General features: G+C 39.3%; 1 protein-coding gene across 3 annotated transcripts; it reads right to left on the minus strand.

The window, feature by feature from the left end:
* Positions 1-828: 828 nt before the first annotated feature.
* svopa (SV2 related protein a) lies at positions 829-25,065 on the minus strand. Of its 3 annotated transcripts, none has more exons than XR_014531015.1 (16): positions 24,675-25,065; positions 17,220-17,380; positions 15,406-15,491; positions 14,391-14,489; positions 13,357-13,428; positions 12,428-12,552; positions 12,126-12,189; positions 11,438-11,563; positions 11,222-11,350; positions 9,026-9,099; positions 7,154-7,230; positions 6,943-7,047; positions 6,655-6,766; positions 5,457-5,538; positions 3,947-5,068; positions 829-3,758 (listed from the first exon to the last, which is right to left on the minus strand). XR_014531015.1 is itself a non-coding variant. In XM_083526383.1 (16 exons), the coding sequence occupies exons 1-16, from the start codon at positions 24,707-24,709 to the stop codon at positions 3,515-3,517; spliced, it is 1,638 nt and encodes a 545-aa protein (XP_083382509.1). In that variant the 5' UTR covers positions 24,710-25,062; the 3' UTR covers positions 829-3,514. The 3 variants fall into 3 exon arrangements, 2 of the variants coding, with proteins under 2 accessions (XP_083382509.1, XP_083382510.1); XM_083526383.1 differs by having other exon boundaries at positions 829-3,715; positions 4,979-5,068; positions 24,675-25,062; XM_083526384.1 differs by lacking the exons at positions 17,220-17,380; positions 24,675-25,065 and adding an exon at positions 16,564-16,608 and having other exon boundaries at positions 829-3,715; positions 4,979-5,068.
* Positions 25,066-25,146: the final 81 nt, after the last annotated feature.

Consider the following 25,146-nt stretch of genomic DNA (forward strand, 5'->3'; position numbering starts at 1 on the left):
GAGGACGGAGCGATATGGAGATGGATGATCTACTGTGGAGACCCAGCCGAAACATGATGTGGTTTCTTCTACAACCTGTTACCAGAAAGTTGAAGAGACACACGATTGTATTGGATGTCTCTGGGTGTGCTAGCATTACATTTTCTCTTGAACTAGGAAAACCAAACATGTCCCAGCACCATGAAGATTTGCTTTACATGGGTTGGATTGGCCTCCTATTGAACTCTGACCTTAACCCTATTGGATGAATTGCAACGTTGACCGCACCCAAGGCCTCCTTACCTCACCTACATCAGTACCTGACTTTACTAACATTATATGGATATTAATATAGATGAATGAATGAATGAGCACAAACCTCCACAAGTACATTCCAAACTCTATCCAACCAGAATAATTAGTTGTTAATAAGGGGACTAAATTTGCACATATGAAATTTTGTGGTCAGGTTTCCACAAACTTTTGTCCATATTATGCAAATAAATCATATAAATATAATTGTCAATTTTTTTGCTGTTCTTACCATTGCCTGTGTTTAGGTAGGCCATATTTCCTACGGTACATTCGACTAATAAAGGTTTATTTGTGCGTAAGCTGTGTGCGATCCTCTCCAATTCATTATTGAAGTAACAGTGTTGTGTGTGCAAATCTCTAAAATGCCAGCAAATGGCATGACGTTTACATTTAAAAAACAAAACAACAAAAGAACAAACACAACACCACCACCTTTGCTGTGCACAACACATTTCCACTCCACAAAATGATTGGTTGTGAATGAGGTGTGGGACCCTGCTGTCTGCTTCAACACCATTGGAAGAGTAAGTAGGATTTCTTTTTTTTTTTTTGAGAGATCAGTGCTGTAAACATTGGGTTTTATAGTAAAAAAATAAACTCCACAATTCCTTCTTTTGGGTATTGATAACATTTCATTTATTCTAAACACACACTCGCACAAGAATCCACTGCTGCCTTTAGACTCTATAATACCGCTCATTCACTTTTCAGTCACTGGTTTTCATTTCACCCAATTGTTGACCTGTTTTGAAACTTTCAGGGTGTCAATTTTTTAAAACTCACTGCCCTAAAAGCACCCTGCCTGTAAAAGTGATTTTGATTTGGAAAAGGACCAATAGTTTTGCTCATCAAGGCCAAAAGCAGAGCGAACATTTTTTCCAGGTGTCAAAATTCTAATCAGTCCGTTGTCAAATGGTTTGCTGTCTTGAAATTGTTGGAAATGGAGCTCGGTTCAGCTCTGTGCAAATCGTTTGTCGACGTAATGTGCATGAACACTTGAAAAAAATATGCCATACAAAATCAAGCCTTTATCCAGCCCTATTTTATCTTTTGGAATGTTTTGGTTCGGCCATCTTGAAACCACGGCTTCTCAAATCTGCTGTGAATTTGATTCAAAATGGTTGCGGCGGGAAGTGTTTTAGCGCTCTGAAGTCCTTATGATGGTGGTGGTAACTCAGTGGTTAAGGCATTGAACTCTGGATCTGAAGATCAATTCCCAGAACCACCAAACTATCACTAGTGGGCCCTTGAGCAAGGCCCTAAACCGTCAACTGCACAGTTGCGAGTCACTCTGGATAAGGGTGTCTGCCAAATGTGGTAAATCAAATGAATAAATTAGTGATAATTATAGTAAGACTAGTACAATCATGTGGGTGAACTGCTTATTATTGAGATGAAGTCTAGATAAAGCCAATTAATGGGGTTTTAAATTAGATTTTATTTACTTGAATAGAGTACAAAAAAAAAGCAAGCCCTAGAAACACCAATGCCAAAATATATTTTTAAATAAAACTTGGTTACCAGTGAATTCCATTGTTATGAGTAGTTCTAAGCAAATGAGGGCATATATACTGGCTACTAAGTCTGGAGATCACCCCAAGTCTAATCCCAAGACGAGGGCAAGCTGAATGAAACCTTCTTAAAATTTTAAGAACTCTGCAACTATGCACAACCTTGGGATGTAACCACTGCCAATCAACTCTCATTCTCGTCTCACATTGCAAATCTAACCTGCTAATTAGGTTTTCTTCTAAATCATCACAATGGGAATTGGTCAATTTGTGACCACACAGGTCGCTCATCATATCAAGATTGCACTACTGCATCTGGCAGGTCTGCCTCTGAGAGACATTTAATTTATGTAACTGATACAGAATACCCCACAATCCTTGTTTCTAAAGTTTTCCCAACACCACATCACCTGCTAAGCTCCCACCACCAGCTGCATTAGATTACTTAAATGTACAGTACCAACACCCCTCTGCCTCACCCCTCAATGCTGATTTTCATCCACTGCTTGACTGGAACTAATGTCTCTCAATGTACAAGACAGAAATGCTTTAAGACTTCTCTGTTCTAGCACCTAGGTGGTATGAATCTCCACTTCATGTTTTCACTTCAAATCATATCTAAAAGACCTTCTTGTTTCAGATGAACCAGCATCAAAATGAATTTATTGATGGAGACTCTGGAAGGCAATTCCCAACTTCTATCTCCCCCATGTAAGTGTAACTAATAGGGATGTCCTTAAACAGTAGATTTTTGCTAGAATTAGTTGCCACGATATTAACTTATTTCTATAAATTGGAGTCCAGTTGAATGGTTTTTAAATTGTGGGGACTACTAAAATATCTTCTAAAATATCCAAAACAGCATTTTTCTATAAAGGATTGAAAAGAGAACTTTCTTTGACTTAATAAACTCGTAAATAATAATAAATTTATATATATATATATATCCATGCTATTATGGACACAGAATGAGAGGGTGATTTTACACAGTACTACGAGCTCAACGCTTCAATTTCTCGTTAGCTACGTTAACCTCCCAGCCCTAGCATGAAACTAGCATCTTAGCTAACAGGCAACGCACGGAAAACAGGTCTCATTTTTGCTTCGAAACTTTTTTCGGTTGTTTTTTGTCTCATACAAGCTCTTTAATATCAAAGTCTAATGAAATCACCAAGAAAAAGCAAAAAGCAGAGATCTGTTAGCATTACCATGTCTGCGCCATGCTTATAGGCACTCCTCCTGGCCACCATTTCTTAGCAGTGCTAAGTATTCATAGCTTAAATAAATAAAAAGATCCTCATACACAGTGAAAGTTATCAAAAATTAGACTGAGATAATTAATACAGTGGTGATTAGTGGGATCACAGTCATTTACCAGCTCCTGATGTGCGTGTGCATGAGTGTGTGTGTGTCTGCTTTTTGCAGCTGGGATACACACTGGTCCAGTATATAATGCGAATACAGACTGTCCTTTTTTTTTTTGCCCATCCAACAAGCATTTGTCTCACTGAATCAATAATGTAGTCACATGGGACCACAGAAATTATAAACCAAACCCAATTTCTCCCCCCGATCATTTCCGTCTCTCAAATCGTACAACTGACCCTATGTATGACACCCCCTTTTTTTTTATTTCATCATCTGTCTTGATTTTCTCCTCCATCTCACTTTTCAGTCCCTTCCTCCGTCCTACCCTTGGTCCTTCTCGCTCACTGCTGGGAAATGGATGAGGAGTTTGAGCGAGGGATGGAGTCTCGGCCTTTCATCTCCTGGCCCCACTCTCTGTGGCTGGACTCCTGGAGGCCTCGACCCGTCGTCTCAATGGGTAAAGCGCACGCTGCCACGGCGGCCAGCAGGCAGCAGCAACAGTAGACCGACAGAGTCAGATATACTGACCACTCCAGCATCACCTAAACACACACACATACCACATTAACTCCCTTATATAGCCACCTTTCTAAAGATTAGCCAGTTCTAGGTTGTACAAATCATTTTCTAAATGAATTAAAAACATTTCGAAATGGTGTCAAAAACGGCTAACTGGATCTTCATCTCCGGGAAGAGGGCAAATCCGCAGGAGCCAAATCTGGCAAATAGGGTGAGGGGAGCTTGGTGACAATATAGCAGATATGGGAACGCACATGGTCATAATAGCAGACGTTGTAACATACTTGGACATGATAGCACCGGTTGCACAGATCTCTTTGTACACAGGATGTCGTCTTTTGGCACACTGACATATGAAGGTCAGTGCTTCCTGTAACTGTGCATGAAGCCTTTTGTCATAATCAAATACTCACTAATTTTTAGGCCATTTTATCGGGTTTATCGAGCATGTAGATGTAACACCAGCTCATCTCCTGCTATAAAGCATTTCCACAGCCCCCCCAAAAAAAAAGAATTTAGGAAGGGGGCAAACACTTTCAAACCACTGTATGTACAGCACTGATGCTGGAACTATTATTGATTCACCTGATTGGACACCTTCAGAAATCAAGCCAAGTGCTAGAAATCCGTCTGAATCAGAGATATATGGCAAAATTTTGTCCATGAGATTGGTATGTGCTTTTAGAACATCTAGTTCCACATGTAATCCTCATTTTGTTTTGTAACAACTCTTCTGGGAAGATGTTCCACTAGATTTGTGTGCTTGTGGACATTTGTGTTTATCAGCCACAAGGGTGTCAGTAAAGTCAGGTACTGATGTGAGGTGAGGAGACCTGGGTTGCAGTCAGTGTTCCAATTCATCCCAATAGGGTTCCTTGTTCTGTAGCCACTCAAGATCTTCCACACACTTACAACTCAAGCAAAGCATATTTTCATGGAGCTGGCTTTGTGCACAGGGGCATTGTCATGCTGGAGCAGGTTTGGGTGCAATAGTTCAGGTGAAGGAAAGATTTCATGCTAACGTATATAAAGACGTCCGATACGATTGTGTTCCTCCAACATTTGGATTTCCAGCTTGATATCTGAAGATGTCTTTAATAGTAGTTACAGCATCAGGGCTGGGATGAGGAAATGCTCTATAGCAGAAGATGAGCTGGAATTACTCCTCCATGGTGGAGAAACCTCATGACCCAACATTTGAATAGGAATGTCAGGTGTTCCAATACTTTTGTCCATATAGTGCATCATGACCATTTTGACTCTAGTCTGAGACTATAGTAAGGCACCTGAGCCACAAAGGGTGTGATGAGAGCCCCAACACGGGCCATGCCACTGCTCGTGCCCAGACCTAAAGCCCGCGTAGCTGTTGGATACACCTGCAGAAAAAAGAGAAAAAGAAAGAGATTGATTCCCATTACTGTCTAACATGACGTTATAAGCAGCATGTCACATTTATTTATTAATTTTAAAGTGGACATATCACACAGTTTCGGCCAAACTCATGTGAATCTTGAGTACCTATAGAGTAGTATTGCATCCTTCATATCTCAAAAGAATCTTAAGTCTGATAGGATACAGCTTTTGTTTCTCTCATAGATTGTACCTTTGTGTGTACCTATTTTGCAACTACTATACTTTGATAGAGTCTGTAGTTGTTAAAGCCGGATTGCACTCATATTTAAACCAGTCTGCTTTTACAGCGGAGCTGAACGAACCCCAATCAGAGTAAAGCTCAGTGAGCTTGTGTGTACATGACAAACGTACCTCAGGTGTGTAAACGTAAGCTGCTTGGAAACCTCCGGCAATAAACGCCCTCGCAATAAAGATCAGCACTGTTAAAGACGTCCTGCAGACACACACACACACAATAATGTTGTGACAGCTTGTACTGTAGTATGTAGTTTGTAGTTTACTTTAAACAACCAAAATCGGTTACATTTTATCAACTAGAAATCTGAAAACACACCCAGAAGAGTGTATGGTTCCTGTTGATACTGGTTCCTTGCAAAACTTCCCTCGCATCATTTCATACAGTTGTGCAGTATAACTATATCTTTAATTCTGCACAGAAGCTTAGTGATAATAGCCAAAGTTGAATTTCCTGTAAAATTTGGTAATAAAATGTAAAATATGTACAGTAACGAAACCTCCTTTATTGGCCAGGTTATGACGCAAGTTATTTTCAGTTGTACTCTTGGCATAAAATAAAAAAAGTGATAATACATTCAGGGTGTTTTTGATAAACTTTGGATGTTATTTAACATTCACAAATACGAGATTGAACCAATTAGCAGTTGCCATTTACATATAATTATACAGACAACATATTTCTTTGTCGGCTGTAATTGCAAATCTTTGCCAATCCAATCAGAGACACCAAGTTTTGGAAACACTGTTTTTTCAGAAACAAATGCATGTTTCTTTTGTTTCTCTGCAACAAACTAGTTCATTCAATGGTAGGAAGACTGACTTTGAATAAACAAATCTATAAATGTACAGATGTTTCACATTATTTTCATTTAAAAATCCTCCCTAAGCATGAATAACAGCTTTACACACTCTTGGCATCCGGGCAGTTACATTCAGCTGAAATACTTTGCCAATTTTCTTTTTTACAAGCTGTTCTTCACTAGTTGAAGAATTCCTTCTGACCTTGTGATCCAGTTCATTCCAGAGCAGTTCAATAGGATTTAGGTGCGGTGACTGGGCATACACTTATATATCGTACGTTTTGGGTCATTGTCTCGTTGTACGTTGTAGTCGGTTACAATTAGACTGAAACGCATGTCAAATCAATCACTCAGTTGCTAATTTACAGTTTAATTTACATAAAGAAAGTCCCTAGAACTTTGTGACATTATAGAAATTTCTTCAGAACCCAGTAATGGGTCGTGGCATGAGATCCTTCAAACTAAATGACAGAAATAAATAAAAAAATATAATTAACACATGCAGTGTCTACCTGCCCACGCAGGCATAGAGTGGTACGATGCAGAGTGAAAAGACGAGGAAACACAGTGCCATGGTCTTCCTCCTTCCCAGCCTATCGATCGCCCACAGAGTCACCAGTAGACCTACAGCATATCAGAGTTGGAATAGAGAATACCATCGCACTATGGTAGAAACCATGACTTTAATGCCATATACTACTGTTTTCATGGACACTTCAAGGGTTTAACATAAATGGTGAGAAACGTTTCAGAAAGAAAGAAATGATGAATGAATTCCAGCTGGAGATTTGCGAAATTACCTGGGAATTCTGAAAGCGTCGTCCACAGCAAGTCTTTGTAATCATCCGAGTTCAGGTACTTGCACTCCAGATTACAGTTCGGCTCTGTTTTACTGCCATTAGTCCCTAGGTGAAGATGAGAGATCAGTTGGTTTTTGCTTGATAGATTAGCAAAGTTTTAACAATATGAAGGTATTTGTCAAGCTGTCAATCGTGAGGAAGCAGGACTCACGTCCACAGGCGCCGCCCTCCTGGAAAAGCTCTGTGGTCAGTAGGACGAGGCCATAGTATGAAAATGCATTCGAGAACCTGAGATATATTAAAAATATAAAATGGGGAACACCATTTTTTTGTGTTAGAAACCTTCTGCCAGTCCTGTCTAATTGTTTCTACAAATATCAAGTGTTCTTTGGTGTTTTATTAGGGTTTTCAACGTCTTCCTAACCATCATGCAATAACGCTGGTTCTGACACAGTAATTTAATTTTTTATTCAGTTTCTATAGCAGTTTATACAATGGACATTGCCTCAAAGCTTTACAGAATGTTAGGCTTATAGAACAAAATTATTATATTACCATGTGCAATATTATACCATGATTCCAAGTGCAATTCCATTATTTTTTAAGTATATTTGTGTTTCTTGTACTCTGAAGCAGTCTGTTGCAAAATCCGGAATAAATAAAAGATCCATCATATCCTATTTAAATTTGTATTTATTTCCGATGAGCAAGAAGGGCAATTGGTGGCAAGTAAAAAACTCGCTTAGAGGAAGAAACCTTTAGAGGAACCAGACTCAATAGGGAAATCCCGTTCTCATTCAGGGGACACCAAGAGTGTGATTGTAAAAATCATTAAACCATTACACCGGAGAGAGAAAGTTATCATGAGCATTGGAGTGTGTGATTATGATGAATGTCCTACAGTCTTCTACAGCAAATAATTAAATATGCTCTTTGACTATTTTTCTTTTTACTCAACATTTTACTAAATCAGTCATTCCTTTTTATTTATGAATGGATAAAAACTGAACTTGTCAATCACGCAGCAAGCCTACAATCAGGGTAGAGCCCACGTTTGGTGCTTGGTGGCGTCTCCTGTGCACGAACATACAGTTCAGAATCAGTTCAAAAGCAAGCAGAATGGAACAAATAATAGAAGAAACTCCTGACTCGACTCGCCACAACAAATTGGACAATATTTGCATGATTTATTATTTTTTTTAAAAGTAGTTGCAAAAGTTTTGGGCTCATGATAATTTGAATAGATCAGTGTTTGACTTGTTAATAATATTCTACTAATAGATTGGTGTGGGGGTCTCTCTCTCTCCTTTGAGATAATCATGGTCCTGAGGTACCAGTTGCTGTCCCTTTTCTCTCTTTATCCTGACCTCTGGATTGGAGACCACTCTGTGCAGCTGAGGATGGTTCCACATGAAAAGCCTAAAGAGCCATGAAATTCCTGAGCGACTCAAGAACTTTGAGGATGGATATAGACTGGAATTCATATCAACAGTGTGCTACGATGGCTCATGACCAGTTCTGCATTTAAGCACCCATCACTGAACTGTACACCTTAACAATGATTGAACTGTGCCACCCAGACGAGGCATCTGGATCCTCTCAAGGTTTCTCCCTCATGCCAACTCAGGGAGTTTTTCCATGCCACAGTCCCCACTGGCTCACTCATTAGGGATCAATTTATAAGGAACATACATATAGGCACTACATTTATACAACCTTTTAACCTCTATCTCTTGGTCTCTTTGCTTTGAGACAAATGTCCATTGATAAACAGTGCTCTACAAATAAACTGAATTGAACATTACTAAATATATAACTATTAGAATGAAAGGACTGAGCTTTAACAGCAACAATTATACATAAATGAATCCGGATCGATTCCATGTACATGATTTCTCAGATTCCCCTCCCTCAGTCTTACTATGGTAGTTTTACTTTAGTTGTCTTAAAAAAGAACAATAAAAAACATTAAGTGTCTTAACACAGAAATCACAGTAAGTATACAGGGACTGGTTGTAGAGGAGGAGTCTTTGATACTCCAATAAAACTAGTGTGAAGGTGTGTGTCACACTGTGTTTCATACCATATGAACCAGAGAAGAACTGTAGTCCAGCGAAAATGAGGCAGGAATAGATCCTTAATCTTCCCCCTTTCCTCCTGAAGAGAAGAGAGAGGAGGGAGGTTAAAAAGCAAATCTACAGGAAGCACACAGACACCTGCATGCTCACATCTGAGACACGAAGTAATAGGAAGTGTAAGAAACGGACATGAATTTAAAACATTTTAATATGGAAATGATGCTGAATTGTAATCTAAACAGTATGGAATTGAACAAGATAAAACAATAGAACAGAAAATGGCTGGAAAGTATAGAATTGAACCTGACAGTATTTTGTTGAATTAAAAATGGGAGGGCAGTACAGAACTTAACATTACTGAGCAGACCTGGATATATGGAAATGGTGCAGAATTGAAATACAAAACAGTATGCAATTGAACATGACAGAAATATAGAACTGAACATTACAGGAAAGTATAGAATTTAACATGAAAGGATAGTGTAGAATTGAACAGGATAGAGCAGTACAAAACTTCAAACAAGACTGACCAGACCAGCACATATGGAAATGATGGTGAATTGAAATACAGAGCATTATGGAATTGAACAGGACAAAAATAGAACTGAACATGACAGGAAAGTATAGAACTAAAGATGAAAGGATAGTGTAGAATTGGAAAATATGAGTAGTCTAGAATTGAACATGACAGGGCAGTATAGAATTTAAAACATAACTGAACAAGGCAGTATAGAATTTACAATGAAAGCATAGTGTAGAATTGGAATTGAGACTAGTATAGAATTGAACATGACAGGGCATTATAGAACTTAAAAAATTACTGAGCAGACCTGGATATATGAAATGGTGCAGAACTGGAATACAAAACAGTTTGCAATTAAATTTCACATGAAAGGATAGTGTAGAATTGAGAATTGCAGGGCAGCGTCTAAATTGAACATGACAGGGCAGTATAGAATTGAACATGACAGGAAAGTATAGAACTAAAAATGAAAGGATAGTGTAGAATTGGAATTGAGAGTAGTATAGAATTTAAAACATAACTGAGCAGACTTGCACATATAGAAATGATGGTGAATTGAAATACAGAACAGTATGCAATTGAACATGACAAGGCGGTATAGAATTTCACATGAAAGGATAGTGTAGAATTGAAAATTGCAGGGCAGCATAGAATTGAACATGATAGAGCAGTACAAAACTTTAAACAATACTGACCAGACCAGCACATATGGAAATGATGGTAAATTGAAATACAGAGCAGTATGGAATTGGACATGACGGGGCAGTATATAATTGCACATGACAGGAAAGTATAGAACTAAAGATGACAGGGCAGTATAGAGTTCACGATGAAAGGATAGTGTAGAATTGGAATTGAGAGTAGTATAGAATTGAACATGGCAGGGCAGTATAAAACTTAAAACATTACTGAGCAGACCTGGATATATGTAAATGGTGCAGAACTGGAATACAAAACAGTATGCAATTGAATTTCCCATTAAAGGATAGTGTAGAATTGGAAATTGCAGGGCAGCATAAAATTTAACATGACAGGGCAGTATAGAATTGAACATGATAAGGCAGCACAAAACTTAACGTATACGAGCAGTGTTACTTGGAAAGAGTGTATATGAACCTGAGGGGGATTATAGAATTGAACATGACAAAAGTATATTTTGCAAATTGCAATATGGAAAAGAATTGTACGTGACAGGGCAGTGTAAATTTAACATACCAGAAATACAGAATTAAACATAAGAGTCAGTATAGAATTGGACACAGCAAAGCAGTATGGAATTAAACATCACTGGGCAGTGTAGCATTGAATATGACAGAAATCTAGACCTGAACATGACAGGGGGGAATAAAATTGAACATGACTGGGCAGTATGGAATTGAACATAACAGGGCAGTGTAGTATTGAATATGACAGGAAAGTGTAGAATTAAACATGACAAATATAGAACTGAACATGACGGGTGGAAAGCAACAAAGCAGGATGGAATTAAACATAACAGGGCAGTGTAAACTGAACGTGACATGGTAGTAATTGAGTTGAACAAGACAGACCTATAGAACTGGACATAACAGAGAAGTGTAGAATTGAACATGAATAAATGAAAATAACTAAAAGAAAAAGTATAGAATAAAATATTTCCAGAATACAATGGAATTTAATAAATATTTATTTTGGGTACCTGGCGTGCCACTATGAGTTTGCCCAGGGGCATGGGCACTTTGTTCTCTGCAGCAATGCGTTTGAGTGTGTTAAGAGCTTTCTCCTGGTTTCCAGATAGAACATCATAACGGGCACTCTCAGGCAGCCACTGCAGATCACACACACACATACACACAATAAGGTGCCTGATGTAACCCTAATGGTGGGTTTTTGGCAGCGCTAAAGCAGAACATACAAAGCAGAGGATGGCGAAGATGAAGAGTGGGATTGTGGACAGAGCGAGTAACCAGCGCCATCCCAATGTTGGCATGACCAGGATCGCCAAAAGCACCTCAAACACTGTGCCCAGAGCCCAGAACACCTGAACACACAAACACATATACACACACACATTAAATTCAAATACAGAAGTTTTGAAATAATGCACATAACATACATTATTTGAGCAAAAGTATTGGGACACCTGACCTATACAGACCTATATGTGGTTTTTCTACCAAACAATTACCACAAAGTTGAAGGCACACAATTGTGTAGGACGTCTCTGGATGCAGTAGCATGACATGTTCCCTTCACTTAAACTAGGAGATCTAAACCTGTCCCAGCATGACAATGCTCCTGTACACAAAGCAAACTCCATGAAGATGAAGACTGCACCCCAGGACTCCTCATCACACCTATATCAGTACCTGACTTTACTAACACCCTTGTGGCTGAATGAGCACAAATCTCCACAAGAACGCACCAAAATCTAGTGGAATATCTTCCCAGAAGAGATATTATGACAGGAAACAGAGACTAAATGTGGAATGGTGTGTGAAAAAAGCACAAACAAATCTTATGGTCAGGTGTCCACAAATATTTGTCTACAGCGTATTTAATAATCCTAATTCGACAATAAGGGCGCTATAAAATGATGACACCTCAATCAGTAGTATGCATGTAGCTCTGGAGCGCATGGGGAGGAACTCGGCATACAGCGTCACCCTGGAAACGAGTCACACAAAAGGAATGTTATACTGCTTATTTATAATAGCAGTAAAAAAAGAAATGATGCAAAAATTGGTAAGTGAAATAGATACGAACAAAATGTTTTCAAGTACTCCCAATTCTTAAAATAAAATAAGCCAGCAACCAGACAGGGTGAAAGCTAGCATGCACTTCCTTATTAAGCCAGCTGCTGCATCACAGGTGTTCTGACATCATGACTGTGATGGAAACTTACGACTGAGGAGCTCCTCCAATACCGAAACCGACCAGAGCTCGGATGAACAAGATCCAGCCATAAATAGGGGCAAAGGCGCTGAGGATGCCGTAGAACAGGGTCCACAGAACGCTCATCTTCAGACCCTGAAAACACACAAATAGATTCATTCATGACATATACAAATAAAAATATATACAAATCATTTTATAGGAAAACTAACTAACAAGAGATCTTCCACTCCATCCCATGTAAAGCATATCTTTATTGGCAAACATTGGACCACTGCTGGAGTGGGTTTGGGTCTCCAAGTTTAAGTGATGGGAAAATTCAAATGCATTTGTTTGCCTCTAACTTTGTGGTAGCAATTTGTGTAAAAACCACATATGGCTGGTGTTCCATTACATTTGTCCATATAGTGTATATTTTGTGTAGGTCTGCATAGTTTTCCTATATGACCATGTTTTCTTGTCTTGCACCTTGATCTCAGAAGAATTTGGGTTCATTTCATGGTTTACTGAACTAACTGTGGGTCAAAATAGCAAAGAAAGCCACTTAAAGAGAAAAGCCATTTTGACATGTTCCCAACAGCTGACACAGGTATAAACCCATAACCTCCATCACTTTAATTTCACATGATTTTTTTCAATCCGAGTTTTTCCCAAATGACTTCGATGAGAATCAAAAATTCCTTTGACACTTCAAACCCAGCACGACTAAACCACTTTGACCACACAACGGCCAGACTGACACGCAGCTACACACCAACTAAGAAATCTGTCCTTCCAGATATCAGCTCCAAATTAAATTGGAAGCATAAAATGGACAAAGGCATGAAGAAACGAATACCAACGACTTCGAGGCGACACCACTGTGAACCCAAGATGATTGTGAATCGATGATGATAATCGCTGAACAGAAATGTACTATTTTGTTGTCGTCATACTCACCGTTTTTCGCCCGTATTTATCAGATATGTTGCCCCATAATGAAGAGCTGATCATCATGCCAATAAACACCATCTAGGCAGAGACAACATAGAGAAATAATGGACACAAAACAGAGTGGAAAAACACATTCAGAGAAGAGAGAATTTGACAGAAAGATAAAGAAAGGAAATGAAAAGAAGGATATACAGACAGTAGACAGGGTGGTCTAACTTACGTTTTAATATATATTTGTCCATTAATACATTAAATTATTTGCAATTGTTTATTCTCTTTATTTTATAGCGTTTCCCTCTGGTGCACTGCTCCTTGGTGCAGTATGCAACGTATATCATATATATATATATACCTTAAAGTATCCAATCAGATTTCAGCAGTCACATCACGTATTGCCATAAGGCCAGCACTGTGAGCACTGCAGGCTTTCCAAATTTGTTGCTTGAAACCGTTGCTTTTAACAATCAGATTGCAATCCGGTCACTTTCAGGCCCTCTAGCAGGTGTTTAAATGCACCGCCATTTTTAAATACTTTAATCGGATGGTCAGAGGGGGCACTAGTCAGAGCTCCCAACCCGCATCTGTAGCAAACTGCACAAACTCAAATATATTTGTGTGGATTTAATAGCGGGGGTTTTTTCCATTCAAACATCCATTCGAACTACAAGACAGACTTTGAGAGATTTGGGGAAAACAGTTCGAAACAGTTTTAATGAACCAATTATCATTTGCAGGGTTTTTTTTCCTCCCGTAGAATTTGTACAAACGCACACAAGTAAAAGGACACTCGCTCAATTGTGTTTGTTGGGTTTCTTGCTTTAGTAATGGCCTTAATTCTCACTGTATGAGATTCCTGTCTGTGATGCAGCGCTCTATTCTACCGCGTTCTTCTATAATATTGAGGGTTTTATAGCCGTGGTGTCATAATGATGGTATTAGGAGGTGGATTGATTTAGGTACAGTGGGACACTGAAGGCCTTGGTGTGAAATGCACGGCCCGCCACTAAATAAAATGTACATAGAAGGAAATAAAATATTACCGAAGTGAGCAGCGCCACCTGCCAGTTGGGGAGCCTCCACTCACAGTGCAGCTGGGGGGCCAAGATACTGAGGATCATCATCTCCATGGCATCAGCCATCTACACACACAAACACACACACACACATACACACAAAGATCATGGAGGACATTTATCCCTCATTCTGATGCATTAAATTAAGCTATTGACGTGCATCTACTTGATTTTATGCTGCTTCAACTTAATTGGCTGTTTGCCAATCACTAACACTCGGTAACCATAGCAACACTGATGAGAAAGACACAGCAGGTTCTTCTTCACTGGCAAGTTTCTCTTGATGTTGGGCTATTTTCACTTTGACTAATGGCTTCCAATATTAACCACAATACCGTACATGCTAAGTGGATCTTCATTACTAAGTGAGAACTTTAAGGTTTCCACTGTTTCATTCCACCTGTTTCCATTTGAAAGAGCTCTTTAACTTATTGCTACTCCAAAGGGTTATTTCTAGAGAGTTTCAACTTCTCAGAGTTGTGATTTATTTCTGCATTGAGTTAAATGTTGTTTTCAAGGGTTTTAGAGCAGTGTTTTGAATTTCCGTATTTAAAATGCTTTTTTGGATTTGGAGGAAATTTCTCCTCTGTATCAATTTTAACACTATTAGACAGCCTCAATAGCTAGAAGGCTAGATAGAGATGGATGGATGAATGGAAGGATGAATAGTTAAACAGATGCTGGATGGATGTATTGTTAAACAGATGAAAGATGGATAAATAGAATGCAGGATGAACCCTTGCCTAATCTACCTACAGAGAGTGAACAGCAGGGTCCATTTACCATGTTTGCAATCAATGTGGCAAATACAACATCCTTGTGTGACTACACACAACCCACTACTGTTAGCCCTAGAATTGCAACAGAATAAGTTTGTCTATTTTCTTAATAGTAAGAAAGTAAAAGATTTTTTTTTTCCTTTTTAAAATATCAGAATTCCCAACACTACACATCATAAAAGCACCATGGAAGCCAGTCTTACCCAGGAAAGGCCTGTGAGGATGGAGAGCTTCCACTGAAACTGACCAAAGCCGATGGCCTCCACAGCATCTTCCACCATGAAGGTATCTACAGTCAGGTAAAGAGAGAAAGAATGAGCCTACAGCCAGCAAATGTTCTAATGAATCCTATCTGTAGTGCATCATGTGGTCTCAATATTTAAAGAATGAATGATAATCCTATAATGTCCCACTGTATGAAAACACCTAGCCTTTTAGAATTTTTGAGAGACACGTGCATGTTTCAACGACTGTATAAATCAGGGGTCAACACAGCCGATCATCTGTTTCCACAACATCCGGTCTTCTACATCAGCCTCTTTCAAGCCTACCTGCATGTCGTCCCTGCCTACATCCATTCAACTGAAATACTTTGCTGTGCCTCTTGTAAAACTTGCCAAAGCTGTTCTTCACTAGTTGGAGATTTCTCTTTGACCTTGTAATTCTCTTCATCCCAAAGCAGTTCATTATATTTTAGGTGCAGCAACCGGGCAGGTCTTTTCATGATAAATAACACTCCAGACAACAGTTTGCTTTCTAAATAACACTTTGCTCATAGTCTTGTATGGTGAAGTCGGTTCCAATTAGCCACAGTCCAGACAGAATTGCATAGTGTTGAAGTATGGTATGGTTGCAATGTTGGTATATATAAGTCTCCAAGCTTCCACCTCCATGTTTGACTGTGGGTGTGTAGTCTGTTAGCATCTACTCTTCTGTTTTTCATCTTACAGAAGTTCTTCTGATAAAACCAGAAAGGTCAAATTTAGACTCATCTGTCCAAATTCTTCTGTGTTTTTGCCTTCCACTTACTTTGTTCCATAGCAACAAATAGAAAATGCATTCATCTCAAAAACCATAAAAAACTCAGGTGTTTTCACAGTTTTGCACTGGGGTTCAAACAATTTAGCAATTTAGCTTCAAAATCTCTGCTTCTATATGACTTTTAGCATTTCTGTCTTTTTTTTTTCCAAACATACACAAGTCTGTTTAAGGTCCCGAGCAACCAAGAACTCGAGGGTGCTGAGCTTGACAGCTTAGACAGGGAGTTTCTCACTCAAGTGTCTCCTTTATGTTAGATATAATGCAGTACTTCAAAAACACACCAAACATAGCTTGATTGGTAGAATAAACTAACTGGTTACTTTTGGATGAGCACATATTTCCATCGGAGAGATATTACAATCTTGGGTTTAGCAGTCTCTATATTGAAGATAAAGGCAATCTTCCTGCTGGAGCTGACTCATTGCTGCTTTTTATCATGCCCACTGATTATTATTAGCACCTAGAAATTGTCTCACCTGTGGCTTGTTTGCTTCTCAGCTCTTGTTTTTTTTCAGCGAGGTCTTGAATGTGTTCCATGGTTTGCTTAATTGCTCATGTACACATGTTGTTGGACTTGTGTTAGATCCATATGGATCAAGTACAATCTTATCTTACAATCTTACAAATACTGTTGACATGTGCTTAAGGATGTAAACCTGCCCTGTGCTCATCTAAAATTTTGCACTATATGGACAAATGTATTGGGACTCCAGGATTCAGGATTCAGTCAAGTGGATTTCTAGATTGGGAAAATCACTATGCAGATAATAAACGGCTGTGAGATGTCCATATTGGTGCTTGGTGTATTAGAAAGTATTCAGATATTATCCAAAAGGACATTTTAGGTAAATCTGACTCTATTGAATATATTTGCACTTTTTTTTGTATTTAGATTAGAATAACTAAACTAATTAAGAAAAGTGTGGTTTTATGTGTTCTTTGTGTCCTTTCATGTATGACGTGTGTACTGTGGTACCATCAGTCGGGTTGGCAAACTCTTGTGGTACCGGGGCGCCGTCGGACAGAGCCACAGACCCTGAGTCGGCGTTCCCGCCTTCGACCTGCACCATCTGATCCCTCGTCCCGGACTCATACTCCGAATACGCGCTGTCGCCTGTACGCCGGAACTTCACTACGCTGTGGGACAGAAGGACATCCACGCACACAAATATATATATATATATATTAATGAAGACGCTGATGTATTTAGTTTTAAGTCAGTTATTGACAGTATGATCATGTTGGGTACAAAAATGCTGCCATTTTTTTTCACTGTTTGGGGGAGAATTACTGCAGTGTTCGATGATGAGTCATCGCTTGCTGCAAGCAGGATCAAGCTGACTAGACAAAACCTAATACTGAAACAACAGAAGTCTTTTAGAACTGGTCATTGGTGGGTTACCAAGACAACAGGAGAAAGAAAAGCTTGTTTAAAATCAAGAGTAAATTGTTATAGAGAAATTAATTTTGAAAGTACACTTGGGAGGGGGTGTTATAGTTGGTTAAAATAATCAACAAAAGAGTATGATGTAGCCTAAAACAAATTAGAGTCACTGGTACCACCCTAAAGTTGCAATATAATTTTGCTATATGAGGGGTGGGTGCAGGTTTTCATTTCAACAAATCAAGGGCCACACCTGATTGTCATGAAAATCACATTTAAAAAATGTATAGATGCCATGCCATGTACAGTATGAGAAATGGGGGGGGGGGGGGTTGAAAGATAAGGATCAGCTTCATGTCTCTCATGAGAGGTCACTAAAAACTTAGTTTAAAATAGATTGTACTATAGGTTTCATGAACCTTTGGAAATGCATTCTATTTTTTTTCTTTTAAAATATTATGAAATCATAAATGAGAGAAACCATGGCAACATATATTTTATACATTTATTTTTAGACTTCAGTCAAGTTTGATTTCTTGCCCAAAAAGATTGGGCAACTCTGTTATAAGAAATAAAACATTTATTTTACTACTTCTGGCTGCTCCTGGTGAAGTATTCCAGAAAGAAGTACTGAAGGTGGTGAAAAAAAAAAAAAGCGAGATAGTGAGAACAAGAGCGAGTGTAGCACAAACTATCACACCAAAGCAGTTTCTATTAGACCTTCAATTCCACCATTGTAAAGAAAACTGTTAGACCATGTTCTGTCAAATATGGCAAAATATGTTTAGGAATTACTTTTACTCCAGACTCCTGGTTTTTATTCTGGTTCCTCATCAAGGACCAGAGCTCAATTATAGGAGTAATTGTGCTGCAGTGTAAAGCGTAACATTATCAGGACCATTATTAGATGTCTTAATGGTTGCAAATGAGACATCAGAGAAGTTGCAGGACACTTTTTTTCTGTAGCAAAAGCAAGAGAATTACTTTAAGGTCCTTCTGCATTTTGAAGATCATGTGCCCATCACTAGGTTCAACCAACTGGTCAAGCTGGAAGCTCACACCATGACAGTAAGTGAGGTGGAAAGACCTTTGTGCATTAAGACTTTGAGAGGTCAATGGGGTGAAGACCGCAATCCCCGAACTACCCTATTAGATGAACAGATATGCTATTAAATATGTTTGCTTCTATTTAGAATCTGTACTGAGCCAGCTGTGAAGAACATCATATCTGGGTTCTTCCAGGGGACTCTGGAAATGCTACACTACACAGTCAGTAACACCTTCTTCAGTCTGGTCTTGAGTATCACTCATTACAGACATCATAATGATGAGGGATTGGTGATTTTAGCCTTTGGCTGTACAAGGTGGTATCATAAAATAATTTTTCATGGACAGCAAGTTATAACAAAGACCAAACATGAAATTCTGCATAAAATTGGACAAATCTGCCACAGTGACGTGTGACATAACATAAGTCCGACATGCAACGATGCTGCAATGAGTCATTTGAGGTTTTATGAGTGGCATGTGCCCTTCAAGAACGGAAGAACATCACTGGAAGGCGATGAGAGATCAGGAAGACCTTCAACAAGCTCAACCCCCAAAAATGTACAATCCAAACGATCTCACTACCACAACCACCCTACTCGTCAGATTTGGCTCCTCTTTCTGAAGATGAAAATCCAGTTTAAATGTCACCCTTTTTGATACGAGTGCATAGATCCAGCACAAATCGCAGAAGGTGCTCGACACACTTCAAAAATTTGACTTTCAGGACACATTTCAGAAGTGGCAGGATCGCTGGGAGCACTGTATTGCTGTGCAAGGGGACTAATTTGAAGGTGATAGTGTGTTAATGTGGATAAATAATAAATAAGGTACTTGTTTAAAAAAAAAAAAAAAAAAGAAGAGCTAGGCTCAAAACATTTTGATACCACCTTGTATTCCTAGGCTGAGATGGCTCCTCCCCGTGTGGGCTGCCCCGAAATTGCTTAAGATCAGCATGGTTCCTCCTACACACTCTTCCCATACCTACGCTTATGACAGCAGCACTCTATGCTAGAGCCTGAGCCCTGCTTTTGTTGACTATTTGCTTTGCAGTTTCACAGTGGTGTCTCTTGTGTTCTGCATGTATCATTAAGAGTGCAGCTGTGCCAAGTAGGCTTTAAAATAGGCAGCACTGTATGCAAATCCGGATTGAAGCCAGCAGCCCTTTGTCGAACAGGAGCCAAGACTTCATAAAAAAAAATTAAAAAAACACAATGTTCCATTGACAGTTATTCTTTTTCTTCTGTCAACAATTTTACACAAGACTTTACATTGTCTAATTTGCCTTATTTTAGCACTTAGGGACACATTGAAATGCAACTAGTTTAATTCACATGCCACTGGTGTCAAAAAAACTGGTCAATGGGATTTTTTAACTGTGTTAAAAAGAGAGTGCAGAGAGACAGCTACCTTAAGATTCCTAGCCATAGGACACTAATTTTAAGATCCCTGATCTTAAGATCCTTGATCCCTGGAACAACTTAAACCCTCCAAATAAACAACGTCAAATGCCCCTGTCTGCTGTAGGCTAAGAACAATGTAGCTTAAAAGGGGTCCTTTATCACCCTTGTGGTCAAAGGTATCTGGAACAGTCTGGATGTGGTCTAGTCTAGATGTGGCCCACTGGCCAACAAACTACCAATGAAACTTTCAACTGTTGGATGTGCTCCAGTATGCATGTGACCAACTGTCACCAAGCTGCCAATGCTAGGACCATGAGCAAGGTCCCTAACCTTCAACTGCTCCATCTAAATGTGGTCAGGTTTGGTTGTGTTCCACCCAGCTTTTTAATTTTTAATTGCTCAATCTGGATGTAGCCCAGTCTGGATGTGACCTGCTGGCCACCAAGCTGCCAATGATACCTTCAATTGCTCAGTCTTGATGTGTTCCAGTCTGGACATGACCCATTGGCCACCAAGTTGCCAATGCTAGACCTTGAGCAAGGCCATTCATTTTCAACTGTTTAGTCTGGATGTGGCCCAGTCTAAATGTGACTCACTGGCCACCAAACTGCCATTGCTGGGCCCTTGAGCAAGGTCCTTAACCTTTAACTGCACAGTCTGAATGTGGCCCAGTCTTGGTGTGGCCCACCGACCAGTAAACTACCAGTGACACTTTCACCTGCTCAGTCTGGGAGTGGCCCATTCTGTATGTGGCCCACATGCCACCAAGATGCCAATACTGCCACCCTGAGCGAGGTTAACCTTTAATTGCTCCGTCCGGAGGTGGGTAGAGATGTCTCTGGAGTACGAATAGAAATGTCTTTGGGTACAAGTCCATGTTTTGTCACCCCTTTATGTGGTTACATTCTTCCCAAATGCACATACCAAGATCATTTGGCATATCATTATGTTATGCAAGTCCCAGAAAATGTGAACACAGAGAGAGCATGATAAAGAGGGATGAAAATAAGTGAAATATCCAGGGGAAAAAAATCTCTTCATCATTTGTTCTGTTCTAGATCTGGATCTGCAAAAAGCAGATCCTCTGTTTCTCTGTTTGAGAATAAGAAATGACGGCCTGGGTGTTATTTTCTGTAACTCAGCATTGTGAAGCATGAGGCCTGAGTTTGCCGAGCACTGATCTGAGAGCTGTTAGACAAAGAAAGAGTACTGGGGAGCACCAGTGTTTTTAATTACTGTAATCAAGACTCTCATGCTTATCAGGGATGAATAAAAAGCTTGTGCAGAGACAGCCAGTGTAATTAAGCAGAAGCCTTCATCAGCCCTGTAATAGCGCTTCAGCAATGATCTCAGTACAGCCCAAAACAAGACTGGAGTAAGAAACAGCATTCATGGGGTAGTGGAACCAGAAATGAGGAACGCATTTTCTTTGTTTCTTAATTAAGGAAATTTTTATGGAGGAGAGAAAAGATGAACAATGCAGACTTTGTCCAATTAAACTAAGTTCCACAATGGGACAAAAGATAAAGCCAAAAATCTCTGGCATTTCTTGTTCCCATTTACTGTTAGAATAACTTCCACTCTTCTGGGAAGATGTTACATTCAATTTTAGTGTATGTTTGTGAAGATCTGTGCTCATTCAGCCACAAGGGTGTTAGAAAAGTCAAATGTTGATGTAGGGTGAGGAGGCTTGGGGTGCAGTCAGTATGTCAATTGTTCAGTAGGGTTGAGGTTAGAGCTCCAAACCAGGCCACTCAAGACCTTCCTTGCCAACCCATGCAAAGCATTTCTTCATCGAGCTCACTTTGTCCAAGGGGTCATTATCATGCTGGAACAGGATTCAGTTTCCTAGTTCAAGTGAAAGGAAAATTTCATGCCAGTGAATTCGAAAGCATCCTATACAGTTGTGTTTGGATGGAAAATTCAGGTGTTCCAATACTATTATCAGAGAAAAATATATACGGTATTAGCCTGTCAAAGGGTTCAAGAAGTTTAAAGCTCTTAGATAAGACCAGATAAGACGGAAATACATTCATATATATTAGTTATCACAAAAAGCAAGGATGAGTTTCTCACTGTCCCTGCATTACAGATATTGCTAAGCTGACAGCATGACATTCCAGTTGACCTTTGGCTAATTTTTAATGCCACATGTACATTAGCTACGCTTATGCATTTGGAAAAAAAAGAAAATGGCTGCTTTGACCGGAACTCTGACAAAAGCTCATCTTATTACATAACACCCTGTGGGGTGTCCAATGTTATGTGAAAGTAGTTGGAATATGTATGTCTAAAATGAAAAATACAACAGCTTCTCTTCTCCCTGATATAGATTATCTGTAAAAATGGATGCTTCCAATTTGCCCATGGCATATGATACTATTCCAGTGAGTCCCCAGTGTGGCCCTGTTCATAGTGGCAGTGTAATGCTAGAAAATAATAATGGATCAGTCAGATGAAATGGCCCTGCCATTGAACGTGCCTTATTTTTGTCACATATACAATACAGCACACTGAAATTCTTTCTTTCAGAGTGGAGAGTCAGTAATGATATAACAGGCTTTGGAACAGAGAAGGGTAAGGGCCTAGTTCAACGGCCCAATAGTGTCAGTTTGGCAGTACTAGTGCTTGAAACCCCCACCTCCTGCTCAGTAACCCAGAGCCTTAACCTTTAAATCACCACCCTCCCCATAGCATAAGAAAGTGATCACTAATGTATTACCTGTCACCTGCCATAATGTATCACCTAACCCTAGACATTAACACCAACATTTTGAGTAGTAATTCTTTGGTTTCATTCCATTGTTCTCCTGTTTCGTCCCATTACATCCCAAAACCATTCAGAGTGTATAATCCTGTAACAGAGCCCAGCAATGTAGCAGTGTTCCATTTGGCAGAATTTGTCCCACCTTGTGCCCAGGGTAACCAAGCCTCAATCCAGATCCAATCCAATCTAATGGCTCTTGTGTCGAAATAAAAACTGTTGTATAACATGCTGTAGGGATCGAATGATAACATTAGATGATAGCTGACCATTTTATGAGTGATATGGTTTGTGACGAATAACTTAAAGCCAAAATATCAGCAGAAATTTGATCAATAATTAGTGCTGTAACATGTAGCTTTAATTAAATGAAAGGGATTTATATGAGCTCTTTGACAGGTCTGCGACTATCTGCCTGGAAAAATAAGTTGGTTTTTGACTGCATTTTGCCTATTATTTTTTTAAAGCTTTGTCCAACTCTGTGTTTCTGCTTGTCTTTTTTTTTCAGTGACAATAACTTTGTCAGGATTAGAATTTAAAACTCTCAGCAATAAAATAACAAGAAAAAGTGATAGGAAGGAAAGAATGATAAAGATTTTTATCTGCATTCGGATGCACTAAAGTGACTTTACCATTCATATGATATTCCTCTAGAACTTTTACTACAAAGTTGGAGACACACAATTCTAAATGATGTTCGATACGCTAGCTTGAAATTTACCCTCCACTTGAACTAGGAGACCCAAACCTGTTCCAGCATGGCAAGGCCCCTTGTGCACAAAGCCCACTCCATGAAGAGATGATATACATGGGTTGAATGTGTGTGAAAGATTTTGCAAGACCTGCAATAGAGCTCTGAACTCAACCCTTTTGAACTTCTTTGGGATGCTGACTGCATTCCAGACTTCCTTCCTCACCTACATTAGTACCTGATACTTAGTAATGTGACTTGTTGATTATTCTGTTTCTAAGCTCTGCCTTGACAATGTGTTGATGAGAACACACACACACACACACACACACACACACACACACACACACACACACACAGAGAGAGAAAACAAGCTCCACACCAAGCATTTTAGTGTCGTGCCACTATCAATTGGGTTTGTTTCTTTTAAAGGGACATTCATGTGGTATACATTTAATTATATCCTACAGCAGTGGTCCTTAGATTCATTAGGCACCTTAAACTGTTCTTCAATATGACATAAGGTCGATTGAGCCCATAATTATTTGAGGACACTTAAGTCTAAAGATCCATACCATCCATATTAAAGTGTACTCCAAAAATATATGCAATTTTATGGTTAAAAAAATATATATGCCTTGATAGTTCAATGTTTAAGGCATTGGGTTATTCACTGGAAAGTCAGGGGTCAAACCCCAGCACTGTGTGGCCCTTAAGCAAGGCCTTTAACCCTTGCTTTAGAGGGCACTATCAAGTCTGAGCTTGTGCTCTCAATCCAGCTATCCTTACAACCTGGTGTGTTGTTAGGATTCTATTACACACATGCACACTGTAAAGGAGTGTAGGACAGGATTTCGTACACACGCACGCACGCACTCACGCAGATAAAGACACACACACACGCACACACACACACACGCCTCTGCGTTGTTCCGTAGAAATAAAGGCAAAAATATACCAAGATGATAAAAGCATAAAAGCATATTATGCTCTAGCATTTACATTTAGCATTGTGAAGCTCCACGTACATGATGGAGAAAGACACTGCGAAGGGCGAGAAGGCTGTGTAGCCTGCAGCATGGCCCGGGTTTCATAATAAACACGACTATAACATTGAAATGCATGTTTTATTTAACACTCACGGAAGCTGCCTGAGTTGGAACAGATCATCGTCCATGATTTAGATGTCCGCTTGAGTTTTTCATCGCCGTTACATGGTTTTGGGATTTTTTTTTTTGTTGCTGCGCCGTGATTTCAGAACCACGAGCTGGGGGACAGCGACACACATACACACGAAAACGCTTACACGAAAACCCAGACTACAGGGGGCGGAGCCATAACGCTGAGTTGGGCGGAGTTAAGGTGTTTTTTTATTGTGTTGTTTTGATTTTGGGTTTTTTTTGTTTTTGTTTTTATTTAAATCGTAGCTCTGTAATTACGTAGAAAAAGATCCCAACATTACTACGAATGCACAGGACTCATCAAACCAATAATATAATATAAAAAAAAAATTTTTTCCTAGACATCAAGACCCACACAATCTGTGAACCGTGTGAAAACACTCTTTCCTTTCTCCTAAGGTTGTCCTCAAATGTAATTTGTGGAAACATTCCC

The sequence above is a fragment of the Silurus aristotelis genome (genome assembly GCF_946808225.1).
Source record: "Silurus aristotelis genome assembly, chromosome: 23".
NCBI classification, from domain to species: Eukaryota; Metazoa; Chordata; class Actinopteri; order Siluriformes; family Siluridae; genus Silurus; species Silurus aristotelis.